A 27438-nucleotide genomic window follows, 5' to 3' on the forward strand; every position below is an offset into this window, starting at 1 on the left:
CTGTGCATGGCTCAAACCCTGATTCAGTGCTGAGATCTTAGCACATCTCACGTGATGGCTTATCCTTCCACCCCTGGGAGACCTGACCTACCTTCTGACCTTGTGATGTACAAACACTGGTGCCAGTCATTGAGTCTTTGTGCTTGGTTGGTTGGCTGTTTCGTTTTTCAGTCAGGAGATGAAACCCAGAGCCCTGCTCACGGTAGGCAAGTGCCTCTGCACCAGATGTTTACACACATCAAACACGCCCCTAAGATCTCAGTAACAACCCTGCGATGTATTCACATGTAATCTTTCTTCGGGGTATTTATTTGTTTGTTTATTCTGGGTTTTTTAAGACAGGGGCTTCTCTGGGTAGCCTGGGCTGTCACGTTGAAGACCAGGCTGGCCTTGAACTCACAGAGATCCACCTGCCTCTGCCTCTGCCTCTGCCTCCTGAGTGCTGGGATTACAGGCGTGCACCACCACCACCACCTGGCCTTATTTTATTTTTAACTATACAAAATAAAGGCTTTCATGTAAACATTTTCATCTACCTATAATCACTTTATTCTGCTCATATTTGCCCCACTGAAATCCTCTTCATAAATATTGGTTTACTGAGACGGGGTTTCACATACCTCAGGCTGTCCGGGAATTCCTCATGTAGCGGAGGATGACCCCTGCCTGTGCTGAGTACCGGCATTCTAGGCACATGCTATCACAGCCAGTCCATGTGACGCTGGGGAGTCAAACCCAAGCTTTATGCTCCCTAGGCCAGTCCTGTACCAACTGAGCTGCACCCCCAAACCTGAAATACTTTTCAGCTTTGAGTGAAGAAACTGGCATTGGCTTTTGTTGCCATTGCCTGTCTTGAGGTTTGCACGCATGTGTGGGCGCACGTGCCTGCAAGAGCACACCTGTGCGCACGTTACATGTTCTCTTTTACACAGAAGCCTGACCTGTGGCTTCCTGTCCTGTCTAAATTAAGCTTCTATGTGCAAAACAACAGTGCATTCTCATTCGCCCTTAAAAATTGTCACGTAAACCTAAGGGCCCAGCTGATTTCCCTTGTGAAGGTCGGTCTTCCTATGGCAGGCCCAGTTGTTGGCTCCACACGGCCCTTCTGTAAACCCCACAATGAGGACGCCACTCTACTCTTCAAAGCCAAGGCGACCATCCGAGGGGCTGGAAGAAACCAGCAAAAGACGTGGTTCTGGGGGGCCATCCCAGGTAGGCTATGTTTTTGTGTACGTTGGTGGTGCAAACTCGTTGCACTGAGAAGGGCATTTAATGAACATAAGTCAGTTCAGTTCTTTAGTGTAAACACGAGAGAGGGCCCGCGTCTGTAATTCCAACGGCATCGGGGTCATTTCGGAGCTGGTGGGGCTCTATTTGTCTTAGGAAATCTCGAAAACTTTTATGGGGAATTCGGAAAATATTTTTGGCCAGCAGGAAAGATAAAAATCCCTGCACACAAAGTACAGGCATGGGCCCAGAGACTGCACAGACAGACTGCTGTAAAACCCCTGTTTAATAAGGCATTAAAATGCCATCGACCTGGACACATTAAAAAGAGAGAGAGAGAGAGAGAGCGCTATGAAAACAAATACCATTCAAATAATTAGGATCTTATGCCTGAGGCCAGCCTCGATGCCAAGCAGGGACTTCCCTGCAGGAATTAGAGCCCAGCCCGGTCCCAAAAGGAGGAATGGGCCAAGACAAAAGCGGCTCGGGCAGGGCCCTTCCCAAGGCCCCTCTCTGCCTCCCTCTGTGCTCCAGGCTGAGTTTGAGACCACCTCTCTCGCCCACCTTTGGTAGCCGAGAAGCCCAGGAACTCAGGTGGCAATTCCAGGACAGCGGGGCAAAGTCAGGAGAAGGCACTGCTCCTTTCTGCTCCACGGGGATAACCTGCTCTCATTGGGCAAATAAGTGCCAAACTCGGTGGATGGTTGAAAAGCGCGCATTCGTTTGCTTACGAACCTAGCTGCAAGGGAGGAAAAGGTGTCTTTTCACGAGCTCCTACAGGTACGGAAGCCGCAATGGAGCCATTTCCGGTTTCCGGGCAGGCCGCGGAGCCCTTGGAAGCCAGGTGCCTGGCAGCCCCCATCCCCTCCCCCAGGGTAGTTTCCAAAAACTCAACTCCGGAAGTTTGAAAAATTGAGAATTTGTCCTCGTTATTTCTGTTTAGGATCACCGGTGTTGTGGAGGCGTGGACGGTGGACGGGACTGATCGAAACGAGCACTCCTAAATTTGGATTTTTTTAAATCAGATTTGAGGCTCAGATGCAACTGGAGAGAGCCTTGCAGTTTTGTCGTCGCTGCCTTCTCGTTCTCTCTTTAAAATTCTCTGACAGTGTGGTGATGAGAGGGTGTGCCTGTGTTTTACTTCATCTTGTACCGTTCTTCCTCTTCTGAGAGAGACTGAAATGCAGTGAAATTTGAAAATGAGAACATGGATGGAAAAGGGGAGAAAGAGAAAACGAAAGAAAGAAAATTTAAAACTCTATTTTTTTTTCCTGGGGTTAATTTGAATTGGACCAGTTGGTTTCATTTTGTAATACAAAAGAAAAATTCAGGCCTTCGGGCCCAAGATTTTCATTAAATTCAGCTTTAGTGAGTTCTAATAATACGGTGGTTTATTAAAAGCGTGAAAAATGTCATTGCAGAGACCTTGCCTCAGCAGCAGCCGCGCCTCTGACTCACGCTTCCTCCGTGGCGGCCTGGGCTGTAAATTTGTGGTCAGGATATTTAAGGTCCACTGAACGGGCTCCTTGAAATCCTTCTCGCCATTCGGCTGAGCCCAGTCCCAATTAGCCATCTTGCCTTACGCAGCAGTAGCTGGACAGCAAACCGGGGTGCTCCCGGCTGTGGTGAATGATTGGTCTAAAAGAGAGAGAGGAGCAGAGAACTCAGAACCCAGTGCCCCGGCAGGAGCCCGCTGGAGGAAATGAAAGGATCAACAGCAGGCCGGGAGCACTGTGGCCGATTGTTCCCTGCCACAGCCATGGGCTTTCCTGTGCGCGCCGGAAATTGACCTCCTCAGAAGCCAAAGATGCAGGCGGCTCAAGGATAACGATAAGGCAGGTGATGACGCTAAATCATCCGCCTCTTAGAGCCAATGAGATTGGCCCACACTTTGGTAATCGAGCCCTGCCTTAAGCTTATAAAAAGCCACATTTTGGGTTTCGGTTTGGTTTTTCTCCCATGGAAATGCAGAAATGAGCATGGACCGTACTGACACTAACAGACCAGGAAGGGCCATGGTTACAGCTCTTTTGCTTAATAGTGTTTCATTTAAAAGCGTCTTGTTTGGTCCTTAAATCGAGTTCTAGAAGGTTGGCTTCTGGGAGAAACCGAGTAGGAGAAAGACTTTACCAAGGTTTCTGAGCACACCCCGTGGCAAAGCTGTAAAGGGAATTTGGCAGGGGTGGGGTGAGGAGGATGTATTCTGATACAGGATCCCTCATAGCCCAGGCTGCTCTCTAACTTGGTATGTGGTCAAGACCAGCCTTGATCTTTTCCCCTCTCCCTCCAGAGTGCTAGGATTACAATTGCATGCCCCCAGGCCTTCTTTCAGGACCTGACTTATCCCCAGGGTCACTGGGTTTTCCGTGGACGGGGAAGATGATTGGCTAGAAGTAGTCCCTCCCGTGACACTGAGCCCCGAGGCCCTGGGTAGTGAGAAGGGCTCAGGGTCCTGAAAAGACCAGGTGTGAGTCTCCCCAGGCCCTCGTCTGCCTGCTGCCTGCAGTTGGCATTGTACACCTAACTACACGTGGGTCCAGGCTTTGGCATCTGGCAGAGGAGGCTTAACTGTGTGACAGTAGAGGCAATAAAGCCCCCAAAAGGCAATAAATAGAATTTCCCTGAAGAAGAAGAAGAAGAAGAAGAAGAAGAAGAAGAAGAAGAAGAAGAAGAAGAAAAGTCCCACATCTTTTAAGCATCTAACATGAAACATGCAGAATGGCATCCTAGGCTGGGGGAAGGGCAGCAACTTGGATTTGTACACATGTTTTATCTGTATTATTCCACTATAAGCCCAAGATATGGGCTGTATTTTATTACCCCTAATTAACATGCCTGGCAACTGGTTCGCAGAGATTAGGCACGTGTCTAATGAGCCCATCCTCTGCCCCCTGCCTGGCCGGGCCTCTCCACCCAAAGCTCTGGTAAAGCAACCCTGAGAGGATGGCATAGAGCCCAGAGCATCGCAGGAGTGGCAGCGAGCCCAGCCTTTGCGCAGAGACCCAACTTTACTTGCCGGTCTCTCTGGAGCCTCCACTTTTGATCTCGGCTCCCTGAAGGAAGGAAAAGCACCTTCTACCAATACACTGCTTATCAATTCATTTACAGTCTAGATGTGGCTAGTGACCACCTGTGAGTCCCAGAACTCTGGAGGTAAAAGGAACAAGCGTTTCAGGGCAGCCTGGGCAACATAGAGAGACAAAGTTTATAAGATATATAACCATCCCAACAAACATTGGCTATTTGGAAAGAATGAAGTAAAATTCAAAAAGTAAGAAAAAAGCCCTGCTGTGGATACAGACGGAACCCTGTTGTGATGAAGAAATACACCATCTGAAGATACTCTTCACTGAATCCTGAGCTGCTACAAGGGATGTGAGCGGTGGCATGGAAGAAGGAAAGACAGCTGGGGAAAAGGACAAGTCCCACAGCCAGCACATGATAATCCCAGGACTGGGCCCACGCAGCCTCACACCCAGTCCCAAACTCTTTTTACTGCCTTATACTGATGATATAAAAAGGATGCCAAAAGTTCATTTTCTTGGGCCAGAAAATACTTTGGAGTCTCCAGTGTACCTGGCTGGAGCTTACTGCCCAAGATGGCCATGCCGAGTCTGGAGTAGATTGAGATCCAGCCACTGCCCTGAGGAGACGCCGAAACTCGCAGTCCAAACAGCCGAGCACGTGGAGCCTAGAGAGAAGGAAGCCTGTGCCAGGCTGCATTTAATGCTATTAAAAGCAGCCCGCATAGTTTCCACCATCCCTAATGGAGCCATGTCATTTTACAGACCCGGCCCTTGCTTCAGGCATCCGGCTAGGAATTATGGGTATTTAAGAGAAGCAATTTCCAAACAAGTCTCTTCCAGGTCATTCTGAGGAAGTACAGTGTGCCCCGGCATTGGAAAGGCAAGAGAAGGCTGTCCTAGCTCTGTTACCTTAGCCGCATGGCTTTGAAGACTTTCCCCAAGAATACCCACTGTCATCTCTGTGGAGAGGGTAGAACAGAACCCAGCTACCTGTAGGCGATAACTGGAGTCTGCGGGAACTGGCAGCCCCACAGCCCAGGTAGGGCTGGCGGCTGGGGTTGGTAGAGGCAGCTGTGAGCTATGAGCCCCTAAAAGGGTCAGTCTCCACCATTTTGTACACTCCAAGCCTTGAAATTAGTTAGGCATCTTTATTTCCCTGTTAGTTAATGCAAACGCCATGAAAGTATGCACATCTCTTGGATCCGGCAGCCTCAGAGGAAAGAGGGCAGAGTGGAGCGGTGACAGTCAAGGTGACAAAAGCGATAGTTTAGAGAAAAGCAAAATCTTCCACATTCAACAGTGTTTCCCGACCGTCCTAATGCTGCGACCCTTTAACACAGTTCCTTATGTTGCAGGGACCCCCAGCCATAAAATGATTTTTCTTGTTATTTCATAACTTTACTTTTGCTACTGTGATGAATCATAATGTACATAATGTATATCTGATATGCAAAACACCCCCCCCCAAAAAAAATAAGTCTCAACCCACAGGCTGAGAACCGCTGATCGAGAGCAACCTGGGTTTGAAGCCAGTTGTGGACTTAGACCATGACCTGCAGACATTTCTTCATCTCCCTGACCTCTGGCTGCTCTCCTGGGAGGTGGCTACATGGGGTACCAAGCCCAGTGCCTGAGGGCTGATGATTAACAAACTAAGTGGAATTTTCAGTTTTCTTCTCTCATGAGACAGATGAAAAGGATAAAATCCTCAGAGTTCAGACTCTGTCTTCATTGTCAGACTCTGCAAAGGGAAAGGATTGTCCTCCCCTTAGGAGAAGCAGTGAAGTGGGAGACTAGTGTTTGGCCTCTTACTCCATGAACTTCAGGGTCAGAGGCTGTGCAGCAGCGAGGCCCTTTCACACACAGTCAAGCAGGAACCGGTGGAACACCTGTAATTGCAGCACTCAGCCCAGAGGGAGGATTGTGAGTTCAAGGCTGATCTGAGCTACATGGTGAAACTCTTAAGAAGAAGAAGGGAGAGAAAAGAGGGGAGGAAGGGAAGAACCCCTCCACAATCCTAAGAACCAGGCAAGCGCTTAGACATTGTCTCCAAGTCATAAACAAAGAAATGACCTTGTTGGTTAAAAACAAGCCAGAAGGTGACAGCGCTACATCTTAAACCAGGGATTGTCTTGGGGTGGCAGTATTTAGAAAGTTGTGGTATCTTTAGGATAGAAACACGGGGGGAGGGGGGAAAAGAGCTCTCACCTGGTAGGGCAGAAAGGCTCAAGGGACACGTGGCTCAGTGGCCCACAAACTGGATTCTGGAGAGGACCTTGCACAGGTTGACCAACCAAGGCAATGATGACCCTCTAGTACAGGCTCACGCCTGTAAGCACAGTACTTAGGAGCCACCTACATAGTAGGAGCCACTGAGACCCCCATGTCAACAAAACAAAACAAGAGGCTTTGGCTATTGGTCTCGGAACTCCTGATCAGCCCAATTCCCGTGAGCTGCACCTAGACGCAGCCTTGCTTGGAACAACCTGCCTGGATCCCCAGACCTCAGGCAGTCCTAGCCATAGTTCTTCAGCAGGTGTTTATCCAGTCAAAAATCAGAACCATGCTCTCTGCTTTCTGCTTTCCAAATGGCAGCGGCGCTCAGTGTCATGAAGTACTGGTGAAATTTTGTCAGAGAAGTCTCCCAAGTCTTTAAACCCAAAAGGTCTAGACTGGAGCATCCTGGGCTGGGGGAAATACACGGAGTCGCCAGCTTGTCCTGGGCATGCTCTCTCTACCAGGAAGCATGTACTAGGTTCCCTTATGTGGGAAGCCATGTTTGGCTGTGTCTTGTCTTTGGCTGGTGTGGACTGAGGGTGGTTCCCTTGGAATTGCCTCCCCTAGGAGAGCAGACAATCTGAAATGTCTCAGGGATGATGGGTGTCGAGGCAGACAGGATGGACACAGGCAATATCCTCCATCCAGTCCCCCTGGGCCTACCTGCCTCTAGGAAACAAGGAAGAAAAGATAGTGGAAGAACTGTTGGGCAGGAGGGTGTTCAAATCACCCATAACCCTAGGGGTGACCTCAGAGCTGAGCTGCCTTGCTTCCATGCCACACCTGTGGGGTGCTACCCATGTCTGCGGGTGGGGATGTCCATGAGGGCAGCACTCCCGCTATTGCCAGCACCATTTCCTGGCTGCCCGGGTGTCGGTGGCCATCACACATGGGTGACAGACAGGTAAGCACCACTCACAATAATCCCAAAGCCCTGACTGGAGGGAGGCAGTAGCCCAGACCAAAGAATCTGCCTGGATGCTGGCGGCACTGCCAGGCCAGATGGATGAGCGACCGGCTGAGACGGAAGAGCTCTGGGAGGCGGAACTGGCCTCATTTGACACGGGCTTGAAGGGAGCCGGTAAGTGAGCATAAGGAGTGAGCACTAAAGCCCCCAACAGCGTGAGGAAGGTGCAGACGGCACCTAGGCCTGGGTCCGCACAGGTGCAGTGGGATGCCCTGTGGATCTTTAGTAGAAATAATCCAGGAGGCGGTGTCAGGAGGAGAGAGTGAGGCTGGACAAGGTGTGTGGGCAGGTTTGCTGGCAGAAGTCACACACATAGATGGTGTCAGAGCAAATACCCCGTGAGCTAGAAGGCTGCAACCCTAGGCAACACCCATCAACAGCACCGAAGGCGCGGGGGAGTCAGAAGGAAACTGGCAGTCTGTCCAGCGGAGTCTCCAGCGGTGGCTTCAGCCCCTCGGAGTATGTGGGAAGTTTGCTTTCGATCTTCAAGGAGCTCTAGAATTAATCTTACATTTCTCTTGTTTTCAGTTATATCTTTTAATTGTAGAAGTGATTGCATGTTTATTGTAAGAAACCAAACAACACAGAGACATGGGTGAGAACTCTCCAACAGGTCCTTCCTAACCATCTACCCCGAACACGGTCACGTTTGTGTGGATGCCACATAAGTAAAACACACACACACACACACACAGGGTTGATTTGGATTTTGTATTGTATAAGAATGGGAGGCTACATTGTTGCTTTTTTTCACATAAGTCATTGGTAATAAGGATAAAAAGTGAATAAATTGTAATAAATTAAATAAATGAAAAAATAGATATGTATTTTATTTACTTGTTAATTACTACTTGATACATAGTTTGGCTACTCCAGGTTTTTTTTTTTTAATCCAAATGTTCTTGAGACTGTGTTCTATCACGCCTCTCCTTTTTCACTTAATCTTCAACCAGTTCCCATGCCATTAAAGGCCCTTTGTGGTTACAGTTCTGTTGGCTGCCTCATACCCCAGAACGTGAGGAAATCATCATCTGTCAATTCTCTTTCTGCTGGTGGGGGCTTTAAAAACTTACAATACGATGAGCGTTACACGGCACCCAGCCACATCTTCATCTCTGGCTACTCCCTCGAGGATGTGAATACCTCCAGAGCCATTGCCCAGGCTACCAGATTGCTTCCTTTCCAGGAAAGCTAGCAGTCTGTTCCACCAGCAATACCCATGAAGGGCTCTCTTTTCTTGCCTTACTAATCGTCAGGCAGGAGAGGCAGGCTGCCACTCCCCTTGCATTGTACATCACTGTGAGGCTGGCTTAGTCATCTTTGCAATCCTTGTCGTAAGGGCCGTCTGAGCACACGCACCCCCCCCACACACTCTGGTTTCTCTAAATCAGTCCTTTCTCCCTCGACCCCAGCCCAGTCCTGAGCCCTCCTGCCCCATCCTCCAGAACGGGTCCTTCCCTCCTGTGTCTGCATACCATGTCTTTGCTCACTAGGTCTCTATAGCCCTGTACTGTCTGATCTCTTCCTGGCTTCTATGCCCTAGGGGCATTCCTCCTTCTGTGTCCTGAGCCCCCCCAGAGCAGAGAACAGCAAACAGATCTGAGCCTAGAATTTTGTTGCGGGTTGCAACATCAGGCTAGGATTAGTGTTGACAGGCAGCAGATGCCACAGGAGGAGCCTTGATGCTCTGACCTGGGTCCAGGACGGGCGGGAGCGGGCGCCTTCTGCGCCCTACCTGCTGAGCATCACACAACCCTCTCCTGTCTTTCCTCTTCCGGTTTCCTGCTTTAATTGACACAAATGGTACCATTTGGAGGTTCGGAGTTCCTGCAGGAGAAGGCCTGTGGTCCTCCGAGCCCCGGGGCCTGTTAGTTGGAGGAGAGGGACCCTGGATGCTCTGCAGGCCCCCTTCAGACCTCGGTAATAGGCGGAGGCTGGTGGGCCGCCGCGCAAAGCCGGTCCTCCGCGCTGAGACTCCGCAGAAATCCCGCTGGAGCTCTTTCTGCTCTCGCCCTGTCTACTTCCCTTCATAATGATGAATGGCTGAAAAGAGAACTATCTAATCTCCAAACTGCTGGCTTTTTTCTGCCCCCCACCCCACCCCGCCCCTTCTCTTTCTTCCAGGAGGGGAGGAAGAGCATGGTCACATAAAACAGAGTCCTTCATCGCCCGCTCCTCTGGAGACGCGCGCTCCCTTTTCATCCCCGGGCCTGTTTCTGATCTGCGATGGGCTCTCCTTGAAGGCTCCGGGCCGGCCCTCCCTAATCGGCCGCGACAGACGCTGTGCGCTGCACGGCTGCCCGCTGAAATGGAATTGATTGCCTGGCCCCTCTGCCATTTTGTTCTGCGCGCGATTGCTTAATGGCTGTCACCTTGGCTTTCAGTCCCAGCCGGCTTTGGGGCTGGCTGGCTGGTTCCCATTACTCGGGATGGCCAGTACAAGTTCACCACCCTTTACAGGATGTCCCTGATTGATTCCGTATGCCTTGGAGACCTGTGAGAGATTTGCATAGGGGTTGCTGGGGGTAGGAGGGGTGGGGAGGGTGGAACAGAAACCTCTGGGCCAGGTTTTTGGCTGCGGGGGGGGGGGGGCGGCTCCCCATATTTGAATCATTACCTGAATGAGCCTGGCCTTTGCCGACATAACTGCTAACGAATTTGTAAATTTTGCAAAACTAGAAAACTTAGCCTGTTCTAACCTTGCCTGTCACCACCTGCCCCCCTCAACCCCCCATACCTCCACCATTGGGGGCCACGAGCTTTTCTGGCCTGAGCTCATGCAGGTCACTGGAATGACAATCTCTCCCTCCCTACCACCCCTGCCCTAGCAGGCAGGAGAGCCTGGTTCGGAGGCAGACGTCTTTCAAGTAAAATGCTTTGCGCTGGGAACTACTTCAATTAGACAGCGGGCGGAATGTTAACATGCCCTCCGGCCTTTTAAGTGGGTTTTAATTTTATGTTGTAAGATAAGACACTGCAAGGCCAGGCGGCTGCTCCTCTAGCAGGCTCCATTAGAGGGGCCGGCAGAGGCCTCTTGACCCCCTGAGGCCCTGCCGAGGCTAGAAATCGCTTTGGTTTTTTAACAATTTGTCAGTCTGACTCAACTTCTCTTTTGTGATTCCAGGACCTTCTGTGGCTTGAGGCCGATCCTCTGGGCTGAGGCCTCCAGCCCTTGGCTGGAGAGGAACCCTGGGGGCCACAGAGCTGAGCAGTAACCGGCCCTCTTTCCTCCTCAAGCAGGGCACAGCAGAAGCAGCCACTGTCATATGGCAGGCTTCTGGGCCAATGATGTATGACCTGCTGGCTCTACTGAATGGTGCCCTTTGTTCCACAGGATCCCATGTGCCCCTTTTTATTGAGTTGTTGATTCAGAGGGGCAGGAAAGTTCCACAAATCCCACTGCAGCCCCGGCTCTTGCCATGCCCAGGTGGGGCAGCCAGGGAAACTCACCCTTCCCAGGAAGCCAGGAGGACTCCGTGGGCTGTCTCAAAGCCGAATACCGCTTTGGGAGCAACTCTCATGCTGAGCCAAGCAGGTACTTGGAGAGAACCCAGGTACGCCTAGCCCTCCGTCCCAGGTGAGGAGGAACTGGACAGGGTTACCATCACTGGCAGGGTGCCTGTGAGCCAAGGGCCATCTTTCCTATCTCCAAGCTAAGTCAGAGTTTTCTCTGTGACTAAGCCCCTGGCAGGCACCAATGGATAAGAGAGAAGTAGGAAGCTGCCCAGCCAGAGGGCCTGTAGAGCCAAAGGGAAGGGCCAGGGCAAGAGGCTTGAAATGAAACCCCACTGTTGCCTCTTTTGTCCTGGGTTTCAAGACCATCTTAGGTGGAGACCATGGGGGATGGACCAGCCGTGAGGGTGAGAGCTGTGCAGGGACTGGTCCACTCTCGGCAGCACCTTCCTATAACCACTTTTCTTCATCACGCCCAAGCTGGATTTCATCTCTCCCAATCCCTCCACCTTGAAGCCAGGGCCTCACTTCAGACCCACGAGAGTAAAGGCGGCTGACAGACTCACACGGCCACTCCAGGAAGTCACTCTTCTGAAGCAACTGCACAAACGCCACCAAGGATTCTCTACTTAGGAGACTATCTTCTCCGAATTGTAGGGTTGATGCTAAAAAAGATGAGATCTTTGCTGCTGCCCGCCCGCCTGCCCAACCAACCAACCCTTCTGGGGTCTTTGTGAGCCCTGGAAACTAGCCCCACAACCCAGGGAGTAACATGAGATTGAAGGGACTTTTGAACTTAGGTCACTCTGAGGGCCCATGGCACAAATGCTTAAAGGGGCACTGGGGGCCCCACCAGGCACCTGAAGGAAGGAAAAAAGGTGTGAAAGGAAAGACGCCGTCGCCGAGCAAGGCAAGGCGCTAACAAATGACAAACACGCGCTTCACAGTTGTAAGATGGCTTTATGTTCCAATATGTAAAAGAAAACGTCCATGCTATATACCAGAAACACTTGGAATTTCATACCACCTGTCAGCTAACGTGTTTTCTAATAAAGCTTTATCTGCAGTGTGTGCATTTATAATATATATATATGTTTATCTAAACCATTCTTAGTTAACATCAAATGTAAATAAAAATTTAAATAGATGTTTTCCCCAAATACTCCCGTCAGCATTCATTTCTCGGTAAGTTTGTTTGTAAAAAGCAAAGCTGAATTTGACATGTGGCCCGCATCTGTGAGATATAGATATATTTATTTATATATTCATTTATATAATATATAAATAGCTATTCGGCATGCAAAGAGTTTAGTGATTTCCAAATTCCGATTTAGAGTTCATACCGGCCACCCTGCCATTCTGATGCTAAGGGACCAAGGAGTATGCGCTCTCCTCCCCATTCTGAAAAGACCCAAAGCCCCTCTGGGCTTGAACACTGAAGCACCTTTTCTCAGTTGTCCATTTTCTTCTGCCAGCTTCCTTGCTTCAAGGATGGAGATTTTCTGGGAGCAGAACGTGTAACATCAGTCCGGGTGAGATCGCCAGGGGATGTTGCCAGGTAAGTTGGGTTTGACTGCCCATCATAGCATACTGGTGGTGCCTGACAGGCTGAGAGGCTGCAGGCTGGGACTTCGGGGGAGGGACTTTAAGACTAGACCGACTACAGGGATGCGACTGGTGTCATCTTCCTTCCCCTCAAAGGAAAAACGAGCACCGTGAGGTGACATTTAGTGCATGACTCGTTCTAAAAGTCATGCCTCAGCTGCCTGGAGCTTCAGGAATCCCAAGTCCAGGCAAATGTGTGACCAACTCCACTCTCAAAGCTCTGTACGGCTCAGGTAGTGTCCCACAATCTCCAGAAGCTGAGGGAAGGGGTGCTCCTGTTCCCAAGAGTGGCGGCTCTCCTTGCAGGTGGAAGGCCAGGGACTCTAAGGTAAGCATGGATACCTACCTCCCTGTGCCAGAGACCTCGCCTGGCCCCTGAGTAAAATCAGCACATATTTCAGAAAGCTCTAGGTAATTCATGAGCCCTGCACTTCTCTCCCACCCAGGGCATGTCAGGAGAGGCCAGGTAACAGTGTACTCGGCTCCAGTGGCCAAAATTACTTAGATAATTGCATGTTTGTCTGTTTTCTCATCTTGGCCTTAGCTACATGCTAGAAGACAGATGCCCTTCAACCACATACATGCGTGTAGAAGCTCAAGCATGCTCACACACGAACACACACACACACACACACACTCACCCCTTCTGAAATTCCTTTCCATATTTCTTGACAGTGCCAGCCACCCACAGAGGTCAACACTGGACTGACATGGTCCTGGGGCTGTCAAGGATACAGGTGGTCGGGTCATCCATCAGTCCAGTTCTCCACAGTCCCCATTCCTGAATGATACTGTAAGGACGACTCCCGGGTCAAGGAGAAGCTCTGCGAGTAGAGGAACTCATTGGCAGCGTTCAGGTGCGGCGAGGGCGGCTTCCGCTCGCACACGGCGGGGAGGCCGCGCTCTCTCGGGAAGGAGGCGGAGGGTCCCCGCTCTCGGACCTGAGACTGGGACAGCGGATTGTACATACTGAAGTGGGCGTTCCCTGGCGGCTGGGCGCTCTGGGCGGGGATGGCGGGCAGCCGAGGCATCACCGTGGTGGCGGTGAAGTGTGCGGGGAAGGGCTGGTAGGGCACAGTCTCCATGGTCTGAACGCTGTAGCTGGTGTAGGGCGAGACGGAAGTCCACATGTTACAGCTCAGCGGGGGTGGGGGCAAGTCGTCCACGGCAGACACCCCGGAGATCTCGGGCCCTGAGCCGGAGTACATACAGGCCTCTCTGGGGGTCACCTCACTGCAATAGGAAGGGCTCAGCATCTGCTGGTCGTAGGGAGGGGGAGACCGGAAATAGTGATCGTCCCCCACCGAAGAGGGGGTCTCCAGATAGGATCGCTTGCAGGGTAAGTCCAGGTGGCGGGCACTGTCTGCTGGAAGACAAAGAAGTACTCAGGAGGTGGCCTTCCCAGCAGCCCAGGGCCTGGCACACCCCCGCCTCCATGCGCCAGGATAGCCTGCCCTTTTCACTCGGCATCCGCCTGGCCCTATGTCGCCTGGCACTCCCAGAGCCATCTGAATCATCTGCAGCTTTTAAAAAGGTGGCAGTGGCCAAGGAGTGGCCAGATTACAGACCTTCGTCAAAGGCCATGGGGGACCCCACATCCCTGGGCCCTGAGGGATGCGCTACATCAGCAGCACACAGCTCTGATTCTTTGCCCGCCTGACTCTCGGGAGGCTAAGAGGCCCTTGTGCACATTGGCATTCCGGGGCCAGCCCAGCCTTGGCCCAGGAAAGCAGAGGCAACCTGCCAGGCCCGGAGACCACATCTGTCAGAACTAGCCAGCAAATTAAGGCCACGATGTTACTGCCTCAACCCTCAGTGCTTGCGGGAAGCCTCAGGAAGGAGGCGGTGGGCCAAGGAGCTTGTAGGCGAGTTTTGGCTGCTTTGAGAGATGCGTTTAACCCTACTGTGTTCAAAGAAGACACATCCGCTACCGTCACGCCAATCCCAACATAACAAGTGAAAAAGATACGTGTCGGCCTCTTCGAGACTCTCTGGAAAGATGCCACGGGCCACCACAAACCACGTCTCTGCGTCTTCCAGCCCCCTTCCCCCAACGATGTTGGTTCAGCCCTCTGGAGTGACATGTCGCCTCCTGGGACCCGGGGATAACTGAGGCTTGAGGGCTGGGGCAGCAGCCCTCTCAACATATTTAAGAACACTTCCCTGCGGCTTATCCTGGCCTCCCTCCTCTGCTTTCTCCAGGGATCTGTTCTGGGAGCCATGTACACAGAGCCTGGGCAGCCTGGAGGAGGGCAGAGCAGACGGATTCCTGGCTGCCCCTGGAAACTTACTCCTTTCTCCCACATTTTCCCCTGCACTAGAGTCCTGTGATTGGCAGGTGACCCATCACCCTGGGTCAGGAAGGAGCAAAGGGCCAGGCAAGTGGTATAGGCTTTAAGGCCATCCAATTTGCCCCACAATTACTCACTCTTGTTGCTGGATTATGAAGAAAAAAAAAAAAAAAAAAAGCTGTAGGCCAAATAACAATGGATGCTAAAGTTTGAATTTTATATCATAACATGAGAAGCCCACCTTTTTGAAATAGAGAGACATCAGGCCTAACTAGGTCCAACGGCCAATCTTATCTCTAGAAGTGGGCTGAGAGAACATTCTGGATTATAAGCAAAAGTACCCAGTCTCCCAAGAGAAATCATGGGTCCTTTGGCAAGGTAACAGTAGTCAAGCCCAAATCTGTCTGTGGAAAACACAGGACTGGGGGCTGGAGAGATGCCACAGAGGTTAAGAGGATTGGCTGTTCTTCCAAAGGTCCTGAGTTCAATTCCCAGCAACGACACGGTGGCTCACAACCATTTATAATGCAGTCTGGTGTCCTTTTCTGGTGCTCATACACACATGCAGGCAGAATATTTCATAAATACATTTTTTAAAAAAGAAAAAAATAATAATACCAAACACACACAAACAAGGTTGGCAGTAGAGCCTGGACCTGCCCAGGTCAGTGTTGCAAAGAATCCAAGCGCCAAGAGTGCTGCCACCTGAAATCTGCCCAAGTCACTCATTTCACCTCCCAGGAAGCCTGTGTGCCCGTAAGGGGTGGGTGGCGAACATCAGATACAACACCAGGCAACCCCCTGCTCTGGGGGCTGGGACTATCAGCAGTCCAGCCTCCCTCTCCCTCCTAGGCAGGGGCGGGCAGGAGGAACCCCATGAAGGCTCCCACATCAGCACCTGGGGCTGGCCAGCGTTCTGGGAACAGCACACGCTAGCCTGTCAGACAGACAGACAAACACACCCACTCCCTCCCTCCCTCCTCCTAGAACCCTACCTCTGCGCTTCAGGCAGTGGTAGAAGAGGCTGGAGTCCCTCTGGGCCGGGAAGGTGTTGAGGGCCAGTTCCTGGGGCTCCGCGGTGGCGAACTGTACGTGGGCCCCGTTCTCGTACTGGTAGTGCTGCAGCGCCTGGTGCGCGCTGTGCAGGGGGCTGACGTCAGGCTTGGCCGAGAGCTGGCTGGAGACGAGCCGCTGCCGCATGATGCTTTTGGAGATCACCGGATACTCCTTGCTGGAGGAGCAGGGAGAGAGGGAAGATGCTTTGAGGGTTCCTGGGTCTTCCCATCCCGCCCCTGGCCAGAGCTGCCCCACCTCTGCAAGCGGGCCACGCGAAGGTCGCTGTCGTCGCTGCCCCGGAATCCCTTGGCAAAGGGGTTGTTCTCGATTTTCAGTTGTGTGATCTGTCAGAAAAGGATACACGCAGTCGCTGGGAGGAGAGGGGACAGGCTGACTGGTGGCCCTCTTCCCTCAACCCAGGCCTAGGTGCAGCCTGAAGAAGCTGTGCCGCCACCCCGCCCCCACTCCCGCTTAAGCCAGATTGGAATCCAGGACCAACTTCATCTTCCTTGACCTGGCTGCGCAGTGGGAGCTTATCCCTGGCTCTCTGTTCTACTTGCTTCAGTCCTTCTAGTGCTTTCTTCCAGCTCCTGAGGCCTCCTACGCGTGTCAACTCCTTTACAGATTCTAAGTGACTGAAAACCTGATGTGATCGCTCTTCTAAAACCCACCTCTGCTTACGACCACGGGTAAGAGGCAAACTGGCAGAAAAGTGACAGGGAAGGGGAGGTGATCGGCAAGTTCCAGCCACCTAGGTTCCTTGCCCTGCTAGCCCAGAACTGGACCTACTGGAAGATTCTAGAAGAGCCCAACCCCAAGGCAGACTCCATGCAGACTCTAGTTATCAGTTGCTGGCTGTGGGCTCTGCCCTTCTCGGTTAAGCTGCTCCTCAGCTTAACTCCCTGCCTCTGTCTCCCAGTATGGCAATCTCACTGTCTGTCTGTCCCCTCTGCCTTTCTGCTGATCCTGTGACGAGGGTCAACAGGCAGGTTAGGATGGTGGTACCGTGGGGGTTGTAGTCATACCTTGTGGTTCTGGTAGGAGGTCACAGAGATGAAGGAGGTCTCTGGGAACACGTGGGTGCAGAAGGCTGTGTTTTTGGAGCCAAAGGCATTGTTCTCGTCGGCCTTAACAATGTGCAGCCTCGGCTGGTACTTATGCATGGAGTTGAGGATGATCTGTGGGAGAAGGTCTCAGTCTGAGCTCCAGGCCCGAACCCAGAAATGTCTCAAAGCTCCCAAGTGAAGGGACTGGGATTCCCAACTCCATCCCCACACCCTCCCCAGCCTCTTGTTCCAGAGACACTTCACTCCAGCGTCTTCTGGCTTGTGATAGTTTCACTGTGACCAGTCCCTCACCTTCTCTGGGCTGTGAGATCCTAGCTCTACCCTCTCCCTTCAACCCACAGGTACCCTGCCCTTCCTCAGACTGCCTGCTGGAAGTGCTCAGCCGCTGCCTCTCAAGCTGCCAGCAACTATGGTCAGGGCTCACAGGACAGGAGAAGGCAGAGAAGCTGAGGGAAATGTCCTACTTTAGCTTGGTGAAGCATGATGGAAGACCAGCTGCTTGTGACCCTTCAAGCTGCCCAAGGCAGTTCCCAGCCTGAAGGGTACTCATCACTATGACAAGCAGCACAGTTTCTGAGCCTCGGGGCTCTGAGCAGGCCCTGAACGCCCAGGAGCATGGGGCTAGGAGAAGGCAGGAGGGCCCAGCAGAAGCTCCAGGAAGAGCACAAGATGCAGAAACGCACAGTAGTTACTGCCCCAAACCTGCCTCGTGTGGCTGTGCCCCTGCGGTAGCGGCTACATCACGTGCCATTAAAACGTATTTTTTATCGTTGACATTTGCCAGATGTCCTCCCCTTGGAGGCGGGGCCAGGAATTTGGGGCATTTTATCAGCGCGGCTACATTCATTAACCCTTTGCTTTCTGTCGAAAGCTGCTGGCCCTCAGCCTCTCTTCCCCAAATGCTTTCTTCTGCCCTGGGGTGCCCCTTTCCAGGCTTGGTCTGCCGGCTGCCTGTATGGAATGAAACATTTAACCCTTAGGTGGCCACAGTGCCAAGAGAAAAGGCACAAGAGTTAGGCTCTTTTCCTGGAAAGCCTTGCTGCATTCTGAATCCCAGAAGGTCCCACACTCATCCTGTGCCTGCTGCAGGCCATGGGCTAGCTGTGGGCTTTGCTCTGTCCTGGGCTCTGAAGTTCACCTGGGTGGCTTTGGGCCAGCCTGTCCTGTGCACCAGCCCTTCCTCACTTGGGAGAAGGTGGACCAACGCCCAGTGTGGCTGAAGAACACACAGCCTTTCCTGGGAGCCAGGCGTGCCCTGAGACAGTAGAGTGGGGCCTTGTGAAGCACCTCACAGTTCTGTCACTGACTGTCACCCTGTACAAGTCGCCAAGGCACAGTTACTCACTGAGGACCTCTGTTCCCTGAGCCCAGCAAGCGGCTTCCAGGGAAGCAGCCTCGGTATTGGCAGGGGCACCGGGTTCCCAGCTCAGCAGCAGCTCCTGCCACACTCCCAGTCTCCTCTCCCCTCTGCAGGGACCCAGCTCCTCAATCCTCCCCGGGACTGTGCGGGACCCCTCAGTTCTTAAGCTTCTCACGCTGCCTTACCCACCATGTGGCTTCCTATTTCTTCTTGACTCTTCCAACTACAAACTCACCCAAGGCTGGATATAGGGGCTCAGTTCCCAATACCACTAAAATAAACTTCCCCCAAAGAAAGGGCCCTATCTTTTGTTCTTTTGCACCTCAGGCTTCTTGGCCAAGCGAGTGCAGACCCAGGCCAGGCCTACATGCCTCTTCTCTGTGAATTTTACGGGAGTACAAGCTCTTCCTTTTCCCTCCTTCCATGGCCACTCCCACCAGCCACTCGGGCTCCATTAAGGTCTTATGTTCGGAATGCCACTACTTCAGCCTATGAGACAGTGTTCCTGCCAAACACACCCGCTGGGCCTGCAGAGGCAGGTAGGAGCCACCTGTATTGTTTACATTATAATTCATAACAGTAGCAAAAATAACATTACAGCTGCGGGTCACCACAACAAGAGGAACTCTATTAAAGGGTCCCAGCACTGGGAAGGTTGAGAACCACTGCACCAGAGTGTACAACCTACAACCTTGGCCACAGAGGAGTCCAAAGGTGCCAAGAAGCCTCCAAATCATCTCTCCACCAGCACTGAGTGATGCTCAAGCTGCTCTCCAGACACTGGGGGGCCCATCTGTTAAAGGACAGCCCTCAGCCAAGTGGTCCCACAAACGCCCTTCAAGCTCGTCTTGACAGTCTGGCGCCTGACTAGAAGGAACCCTGCCCACCAAGCCAATGCCCATGTACACTTGGACCCCAGTCCTACCAGCCTGGGAGGATATGATAGCAACACTTGGCTTCGGTCACAAGCTCCTCAGACTCCATGTTCAGCCCATCTGCCGGAGTCTCACGTTTCTATCTGTTGTAGAGTGATACCGGGCCAAACAGGCTAGCCATGTCAACCATCCTGAGATGCAGCTCGTCCCATTATCATCACTGTTCTATAAAAATGGGACTCGTTCTATGTTCTGGCCCCAGTTCAGAAGCCTGTTCTAACAGTGCCAATAGCACCAAGCGTCTGTCTCCTCGAGAGCTTGCCCAGGTATGCTTTGCCACCAAGGTCCAGATTTACCCCAGTTAGAATCCAAGAACTCAAGAGCCTGGAGAGGCAGAGAGTACGCTCACCCAGCCTCTAGACTGGCAATGAGGAACAGAAGGCCCGGAGTGGGAATGAGCCTCGCCCAAGGATATGCAGCTGGAAGAAGACAGGCAGCCCAGCAGATTCCAGATGGCCCTGGAAAGAGCACATCCTGCTCTCGATGAACTTCATGAACTTATAAGGTGTCCACTGGACGCTGCAAGGGATGTGGACCCCAGTGCATTTGTCTGAATACTAGCCACACAACAGCAGCGGGCTAACGTACATTCTGTCATATAGCAAAACCAGATTCACCCGCATCCAGCTCTTACTAAGGCTACGTCCTCAGTAAGATTAGATTAGGACAGAGACAGGCTCTTCAGCAGAGCAGATGGGGGGATGGCTCGTATCTGAAACCCCAGGATTTGGGAGGCTGAGGGAAGACGGACCCCAAGAGATCAAGGCCAGCCTAGGCTGTGAAATGAAATACTATCAAGAAAGAAAGGGAAGAGAAATGGGAGGGTAGAAGAGAGAAAACTGAATGGAGTCAGGCAGATCTTCCGCCCATTCACAAATCCCTGGCCGGATAAGCCTTGGGCCTCATTCCCAGGACAGCAACCTGGGGCTCTCCCACATGGCCAGGAACCTCGTGCTTTTCTCTCAGAGTAACAGCAATGACAGCCAAAGGTCAGGAAAACAGAGCCTTTGTGCCTGTCCCTTGGGCTAGGTATTTTCACATATATCATAATTAATCTTGATAATGTCTACAAAGTCAACATCAATGCAACCCTCACCAGCCTGGTCTACAGAGCGAGTTCCAGGACAGCCAAGGCTACACAGAGAAACCCTGTCTCAAAAGACAAGATAGAGAGAAAAAAGTTAATACAATCCTCATTTTAACATACCATGGATTGACCATCAGAAGACATTTGGACATCTGGCTGTAGTCTGAGACGGAGGCAAAATCAGTACTAACTCCCTTCACCTGGCTGATCAGGGCATGGTGAGGCCTCTGTTGTTCCCAGGCACTGGTGGGGCTTGGCACACTGTCAGTCAGGAAATGGGGGTGGCAAAGAGGGAAAGACACAGCCGGGGGAGGGGGGCAGGAAAGGCCACCGGTCTACACACCACCTTTGTGTGTGTTTGTAATTCACGTGCTGTCCACCAGCCCTCACTAGCTTCCCAGGTATCCAGATGTAACGTGAGCCGGACCATCACCAAGAAGCGAGTGAAAATGAGCGGCGAGAAAATGCGGCAGGAAAAGTGGCCTCGCAAGAATGTGCAGCGCCTTAGGGAGGGCACCTGAACGCACCCTGGAGGACAAAGAGAGGACTCCAGCAAAGAAAGGGGCATTCCTCGCAGTCTTCCCAAAGCCAGCTTACAATGTGAAGGAATTACAGTAGAAACACAAGTCTCTCTCTTCAGCTACACATGCTGATCCTACAGTTCATATGAATAATAATAAAAAAAAAAACCACACATACAACTCGCCAAGAAAAATGAAAAGAGCAGAGCCAAGGGGCCAAGCCCTGCCAAGCATTGAATGCATCAAGTCTCAGCAGTTAAAGCAGTTGGCACAGGAAGAGACAACTTCGCATGGGGACAGAAGGCATCCTAACCCAGGGACAGAGACCCTCCCCTGACTGATGTTGGAACAGCCACATAAGCTCTCTCAAAATCAGAAGAACAGGGTTGACGCCCCTCACCCAAGGCCAGCATAGTTCTCAAAGGATTTCTATTTTGTAAATAAAATAAACCTAGGGCTGGCAAGATGGCTCGGTGGTTAAAGGCATCGCTGCCACGCCTGACCATCTGAATTTGATCACTGGAGCCCACATAATGGATAGAACAGACTCCAAAGCACTCGGGAAGCTGAGGCAGAAGGGTTGTGAGTTTGAGGCCAACCTGGGCTACACAAAGAGCTTCTAAAAAGTACTGAAAAAAAGTTCCCTCATAAAGAAGAAATGACTGAGGCCTTTCCAGAATCTATAAAGGAAGAAAGGATAAATTCAATCAAAAACTTCTGCCAGGGGAAACCATGGCCACTGCGGACCAGATCAAGTGACAAGCTGGCAAATGCATTAGACAGGACCTAAATCTTCCAAGTTTATAAAAGCTCCTAAAATTGATGAGCTCAGGAATCTGGGGGGAAAATAAAGAATCACTACAGTTCACAGAAAAGAGATGTGTGTGAAGGATGCCCTCGCTCACTGGGAAGGAGATGTGAGCTAAAACTAAAATCGGTACCTGTATTTCACCTATCAAACTGTCAGGAACCTACCAAGCTTCGGCTGGGGAGGGGCTCCGTGTGCAACCTCGAGGACCCAAATGTGATCCCCAACATACATGTCAAAAGCCAGGCCTGGCCAATGCCTGTAATCTTCTAGCTGAGGCCAGCCATTGGAGATGGGAGGATGACTGGGTTGCCTGCCCAGCTTAACCAGGTGTGGCCAGTTCGCTGGAGCTCCAGGTCTCAAAAGAGAAGCCAGCTGGAGCTCCGAGGAACACCACCCAAGGCTGACCTCTGACCTCCACATGCGTGTGCACACAGACACAAATATATCACATTCACATGAACATGGACAAACACATGCACAAAAACAAAACAAAATCCAAAAAGTCTGACCTTCCACCCTGCCAGGAGAGGCCAGGATGGGCACATGAGAAGAGGGGGGTGACTGTTTTCAAACTTCCCAATCAAATTGTGAACAGGTCATTTACTGCATGCGCTACACACACACACACACACGTTTGGTACAGTACAAAACCACACCCATCCAAGCTTGACTGAAGAGTTTAAGTTAGCCTGAATATAACTCCATTTTGAAATAAAGATCTTGACTGGGAACTGAATTCAGGTACCAGGAAAATATCACAGAATGTGAAAACAAAGTTAACTCTCCTAGCAACAGCCTCCAGGAAATAATACAGAATAAATGCTTCATAGAAAATAGAGACAATCTCCCTGGCAATAATCAATGGGAATTGGTTGAGAATCGGGTGGGAAAATTCTCCCCAATGTTTGAGATGTGGCTTAGAAAAACAGCCATTGTGATCATATGCCTTAGCCATTGTGATTATGTGCCTCAGAGAAGATCACCTCACCCCTCTAACTTTTACCCAATCCTGTAACGCCAAGGCTTGTGCCCCCCTGCTTGCTGCCATGGAAACCCCCTGCTCACAGACTTTCCCTTTAAAAATCCTGTTCACTCAGAGCTCAGGGTCCCACTTCTCTTCTGCTGTGTCAGTGAGACTTGGGTCCCGAGTTTGATCGTTCTCGTAATAAAGCCCTCTTGTAATTGCATCGAGTCGTCTCCTAGTGGTCTCTGAGGGTCCCGTGAACCTGGCATTACATGACCAAAAGAATGTGTGGTGGTGTATGCCTTTAATTGCATATTCCAGAGGCAGAGGCAAGTAGACCTCTTTGCGTCTGAGGCCAGCCTGATCTACACAGCAAGCCCCAGGCTAGCCAGGGCTACACAGTGAGACCCTGCCTCAGAAAACAAAATTCGAAAAAGAGCCTGAGATAGTATCAGCGCCTGTAATCCTTGTACCCAGGAGACTAAGGCAGAGGGATCTCAAGTTCAAGACCAGCCTGGGCTACCAAACCTCAAAAAACAAGGACTGAAACACCTGATAGCAGATCACCCAATTCTTTCAGTAAAGACCAACAAAGTGATCCATAGAAACCCTGAAAAGTGGAGCTCGCTGAACCCGGGAAATAGGAAGCTCTGTCTGAGCAGAAGGATCACCAGGATACCTTGCTCACAGCCTCAAGTGCAAAAGGTGTTGATACAGCAGCCTGTTCTGCCTACATGTGCCAGCAATGCTGACAGCAAAACGGTGCTCAACCACATCACAGCAAAGACACTTCTTTAAATTCAGCGACCAGTTTTTGTGTGCTGTGTGAGTGTGCTTGTGTACACGTGCATATATGGAGGTCAGAGGTCAACATCCAGTGTCTTCCTCGGCTGCTCTCCACCTCCCTTTTGAGATGGGCTCTCTCACTGAACCCAGAGCTCATTAATTCTGGCAACCAGCCAGTGAGTTCCAGGGGTCCACCTATCTCCACACCTACAGCACCAGGGCTGACAGACACAAGCCACTGTGAGGGGCTTCTTGACAAGAGTGCTGTGGATCTATCTCAGGTCCTCAGGCTTACGGGGACCAACTGGGCTAGCTCCCCAGGCTCCTTGGTAACTTATTTTTAAGCCATGTGACTGTGTTTCTGATTAAAAAAAAAAATCAACTGTCAAGTACAAACAAATACTCAGGTAAAACTTTACAAGTGCAAGGATAAAAAGGCGTGTATCTCTGAGCACGTAGAGAGCCTGTGCTTTCTCCCCAGAGGAAATGTATTGGAACTCAGAACCAAGGATGAGGAATGAGTCAGGTGGAAGGGATGGGAAAGTCACCCAGGCCCCAGGGCGGGGGCGGGGGGGGGATATGTGATGGCTTGAAAAGATATGGCCCCCATGGACTCATGTGTTTGAATGCCTGGCCCATAAGGAATAGCACTATTAGGTGTGGCTTTATTGGAAGTGTCACTGGAGGCCAGCTTTCAGTTCTTACATATGCTCAAGCTATGCCCTGTGTGACACACAGTCTCCTTCTGCCTGTGGATCAAGATGTAGAACTCTCAGCTCCTCCAGCACCATGTCTGCCTGCACACTGCCATGCTTCCCAACATGATGACAGTGGACTAAACCTCTGAAACTGTAAACCAGACCCAATTAAATGTTTTCCTTTATAACAGTGGCCGTGGTCATGGTGTCTCTTCAAAGCAAGGGAAACCCTAACTAAGACAGGATGGCAGGATGTTAGGCAGGCCCAGTGCCGTACAGGTCTGCCCTCTGAGCCAAACTGCCACCATCTTCATGGGCTCAGCTGTATCTGAGTCAAAAGATCCCAGCTAGGTTTGTAGACTGTTGGGTCATGGCACCCTCGCCAGAGCGCGCAGCCACTCCCCACAGCAAGTTGTATGCAATTCTGCCCTAATTGCACATGGGCTCTGAGGGAGGCCAAGAGAAGAGACTCCATCTATGAAGCTATGGAGAGAAGCCATCATCCAACCTGGTTAAAGATTTTCCAGGCATCTTGGGGGGGGAGTACCCACACTTCTGTCAGTAACCCCCATATTTACGCTCTGTAAGTAAACCCATACGCTCGCTTGCTCTTGGAGCGAACTGTGATGGCCTCGTACCTCGGTATGTCATTGGGATGGTGGGAATAGGAAGACCTTATGAATGCCGCCCAACCCCCACCCCCAGTATATCCTAGGCCTCCTTAAGATGAGGGCAGCCATCTCCCTGTGCTCATAACTATACACAGCCTATACCGACAGCTCCTTCCACCTCCAGATGGGTAGCTCTCCAGATGTGCCTGCCAGCCCCCATGGACCCAGTTCAGCCCTACTTGACCTCTTGAAAGCGAGGTATTGCTAGACTCTTAGTAGACTAAGAGAAAGAGGGGGGAAGTGTCCTCTTTCTGTCAAATGGTCCCCAAACACAGGGGCGTCCTGGAAGGGTTGGGGTGGGAGCAGGTGCAAAGCAGCAAGAGAAGATGGCAGCTTTGCAGCCTTCAGAATGACTGGAGTGAGGCTGAAGGTGTGCCAGGCTGAGGCAGTGGCTGTCTTCCTTCACTCCCATGATCCTTTCTGCTCCTGTGGCCTGCCCCTTCTCTAGCAAAATCCAGCTCATACCCTGCGCCTGCCCTGCTCTCCTCCTCCACTGTTCTTACTAGAAATTTCCTTGTGGGGTTTTGCTGCAAAGCCCCACAAGCTGAGGCTGGAGGGATGAGCCAGCAATGAATAGAGCACTGGCTGCCCTTCTAGAAGACCTGGGTTCAATTCCCAGCACCCACATGGCAGCTTACAACAATTCGTAACTTCAGTAGATCCAGGAGATCTAATGCCTTTTTCTGACCTCGTCTGGCACCAAGCATGCACATAAAACATCCACAGACATTATATTTAAAAAAAACAACAACTTTAAAAAAACCCACAGGTCTTCAAGTCAGATTTCAAGCCTGACTTTGGGGGCATTTAGCCATGTAGTCTAAGAGAGGTTCCATCTTCCGTAGAATTCTGACTACCAACTCCCAACCCTTATACCTAGCCCCCTTTCCTGGCTCTCGAAAAATAAAAAATTAAAAAAATCAGGCTGTGGGCAGGGGTAGAATGTTTGCCCACCATGTGTAAGGCCCTGCATCCCTTCTGAAAAGGGGGAAGAGGATGGGAAGGTGAGGAAAGAGGAGGGAAGATGGAGGAAGGGAAAGAGAAGAGGAGGAGGAAGAGGGAAAGAAGAAAACACCAAAACGAGCATTCATGGAGGGAGGAAGCCCTGGAGATAAAGAATCTGAATAAAATAGATAGCCCAAGATGGATGGTGTCCACTTCATGACTCTCTTCTTGCTTTTACGCAATGGCAGATACGTGGCCACTTCTGAAGTGAGGAGATGGGGTGGGTTGGCCTGAAGGCTCCCTGAGCCAACATGGAGGACCCCAGGGTAATTCACACCACTGACATTAGGTATGGCCTTCTTGAGATGTAGTGGTCCCATCTCATGCCTCAGCTGGTCCTTCCCAAGGGAGAGGTTCCAACCATTTAGATGACATGGTGGCAAAAAATAGGCTGCAGCTGCTAGAGTTCCTCAGATGCTCTGAGAATCCAAGGGATAAGGCCCAAGGCCATTGGGCTGGGGACAGTTCCTTCATGTCTGGAAGCCTTTAAGTTTGTGTGGGTGACTTATGCAGTAGGGAGGTCTTGTTTAAGACAAATTCATAGCATAAGATGACTCTTTCCCAGGCTCTTGAATTGAGAAGGCAAGAAAGGTAACTTTTCCTGCAAGCTCACGACTTCCCTCTAACACAATAAGCAGAAAGCTATTGTCCAAAGGGCTTCTCTGCCCTGATAAGGCCAGGAAGCGAGCTTGGGTACCACAGCCCTTGTCTCCATGGTTACAGGCTGCCCCCTCTACAGCCATACTACCAATACCTAAGAGAAGGCGGGGTCCAGAGCCGTGGGTCCAGACAGGTTGAGAGACTCCAAGAGGAGGAAGCAGGAGGTTTGGGTCCAGGCATCTGCCCTCTCTACTCTCAGCTCCTGACACACTCGTCCCCTTGGCTCTAACATCGTAAGGTGGCCGATGCATGCTGGGTACAAGACAGAGGGAAAGTAGACAGATGTACTTCACCCATCCCTCAGGGATGAAAGCTGAGGCTAGAAAGGTGAAATTTCAACTCTCCAAGAAATAACCCCTGTAGGCAGTGGATCCTGTGGTACCCACTGCCTTCCAAGCCTGCAAAGCAGCCTCCCACCGACTCTAACTTAAGAAAGCATGCAGGGTTGTCTAACATGAAGAGCCACCAAAGATGGAAGATGGGCTGAGGAAACACTGTATTTTCTCCTGCTGCTAGAGAAGGCCCAGCTTTCCAGCTCTGGCTACCCTCTCCTCCAACCTTCTGCAGGGCCAAGGGAAGTAGAAGTGGCTTAGAGAGCATTCTTGTGCCTAGAAGCCATGGTAACAAGCAAGTGCACCCAAGGCCCCATCAGAACCCTTAACCTCAAGGTACTTCAGCTGCCCAAAGAGGCCACACCTGCTAAGCTCTGGACTCTACCCATCCTACTGGTACTACATGAGCCTGCAGGTGTAGTTAGAGGCTGCCTTTCTCTGCATTCCTCACTGGCATCAGAGGCCCGCCCTAATCTTGTAAACCTGATATCACAGTGCAGCCGGGCAGACGAGGTCCAGCAGGACTTAAGCGTGGGCAGAGACCTGGCCAGGGTTGGCTCTAGGAGTTGGAACTTGGCTGACCCTCTGCACCAGGATCTTCATGCCCCGAGGGAAGGGGGTATGGGAGAGGGAGGCCAG

General features: G+C 51.4%; 1 protein-coding gene and 1 long non-coding RNA gene across 3 annotated transcripts in view; one reads left to right on the forward strand and one right to left on the reverse strand.

Annotated features, from left to right (window-relative positions):
* The first annotated feature begins 1045 nt into the window (after positions 1 to 1045).
* Positions 1046 to 2609, forward strand: LOC132655403 (uncharacterized). The gene is made up of 2 exons (XR_009593218.1): positions 1046 to 1212; positions 2171 to 2609. It is a non-coding gene; the product is annotated as an uncharacterized LOC132655403 (long non-coding RNA).
* Positions 2610 to 11874: 9265 nt separating this feature from the next.
* Positions 11875 to 27438, reverse strand: part of Tbx4 (T-box transcription factor 4) — a 29911-nt gene continuing 14347 nt past the window's right edge. Inside the window, exons 6-9 of one of the 2 annotated variants that reach the window (XM_060387074.1) lie at positions 16928 to 17080; positions 16158 to 16246; positions 15842 to 16077; positions 11875 to 13921 (exon numbers count right to left, since the gene is read on the reverse strand). In XM_060387074.1, the coding sequence (XP_060243057.1) occupies positions 13302 to 13921; positions 15842 to 16077; positions 16158 to 16246; positions 16928 to 17080 (1098 nt within the window). In that variant the 3' untranslated portion in view covers positions 11875 to 13301. The remainder of the gene's footprint in view (positions 13922 to 15841; positions 16078 to 16157; positions 16247 to 16927; positions 17081 to 27438) is intronic. The other variant, XM_060387075.1, reaches the window with a different exon arrangement.

This window comes from Meriones unguiculatus, chromosome 7 (genome assembly GCF_030254825.1).
Source record: "Meriones unguiculatus strain TT.TT164.6M chromosome 7, Bangor_MerUng_6.1, whole genome shotgun sequence".
NCBI classification, from domain to species: domain Eukaryota; kingdom Metazoa; phylum Chordata; class Mammalia; order Rodentia; family Muridae; genus Meriones; species Meriones unguiculatus.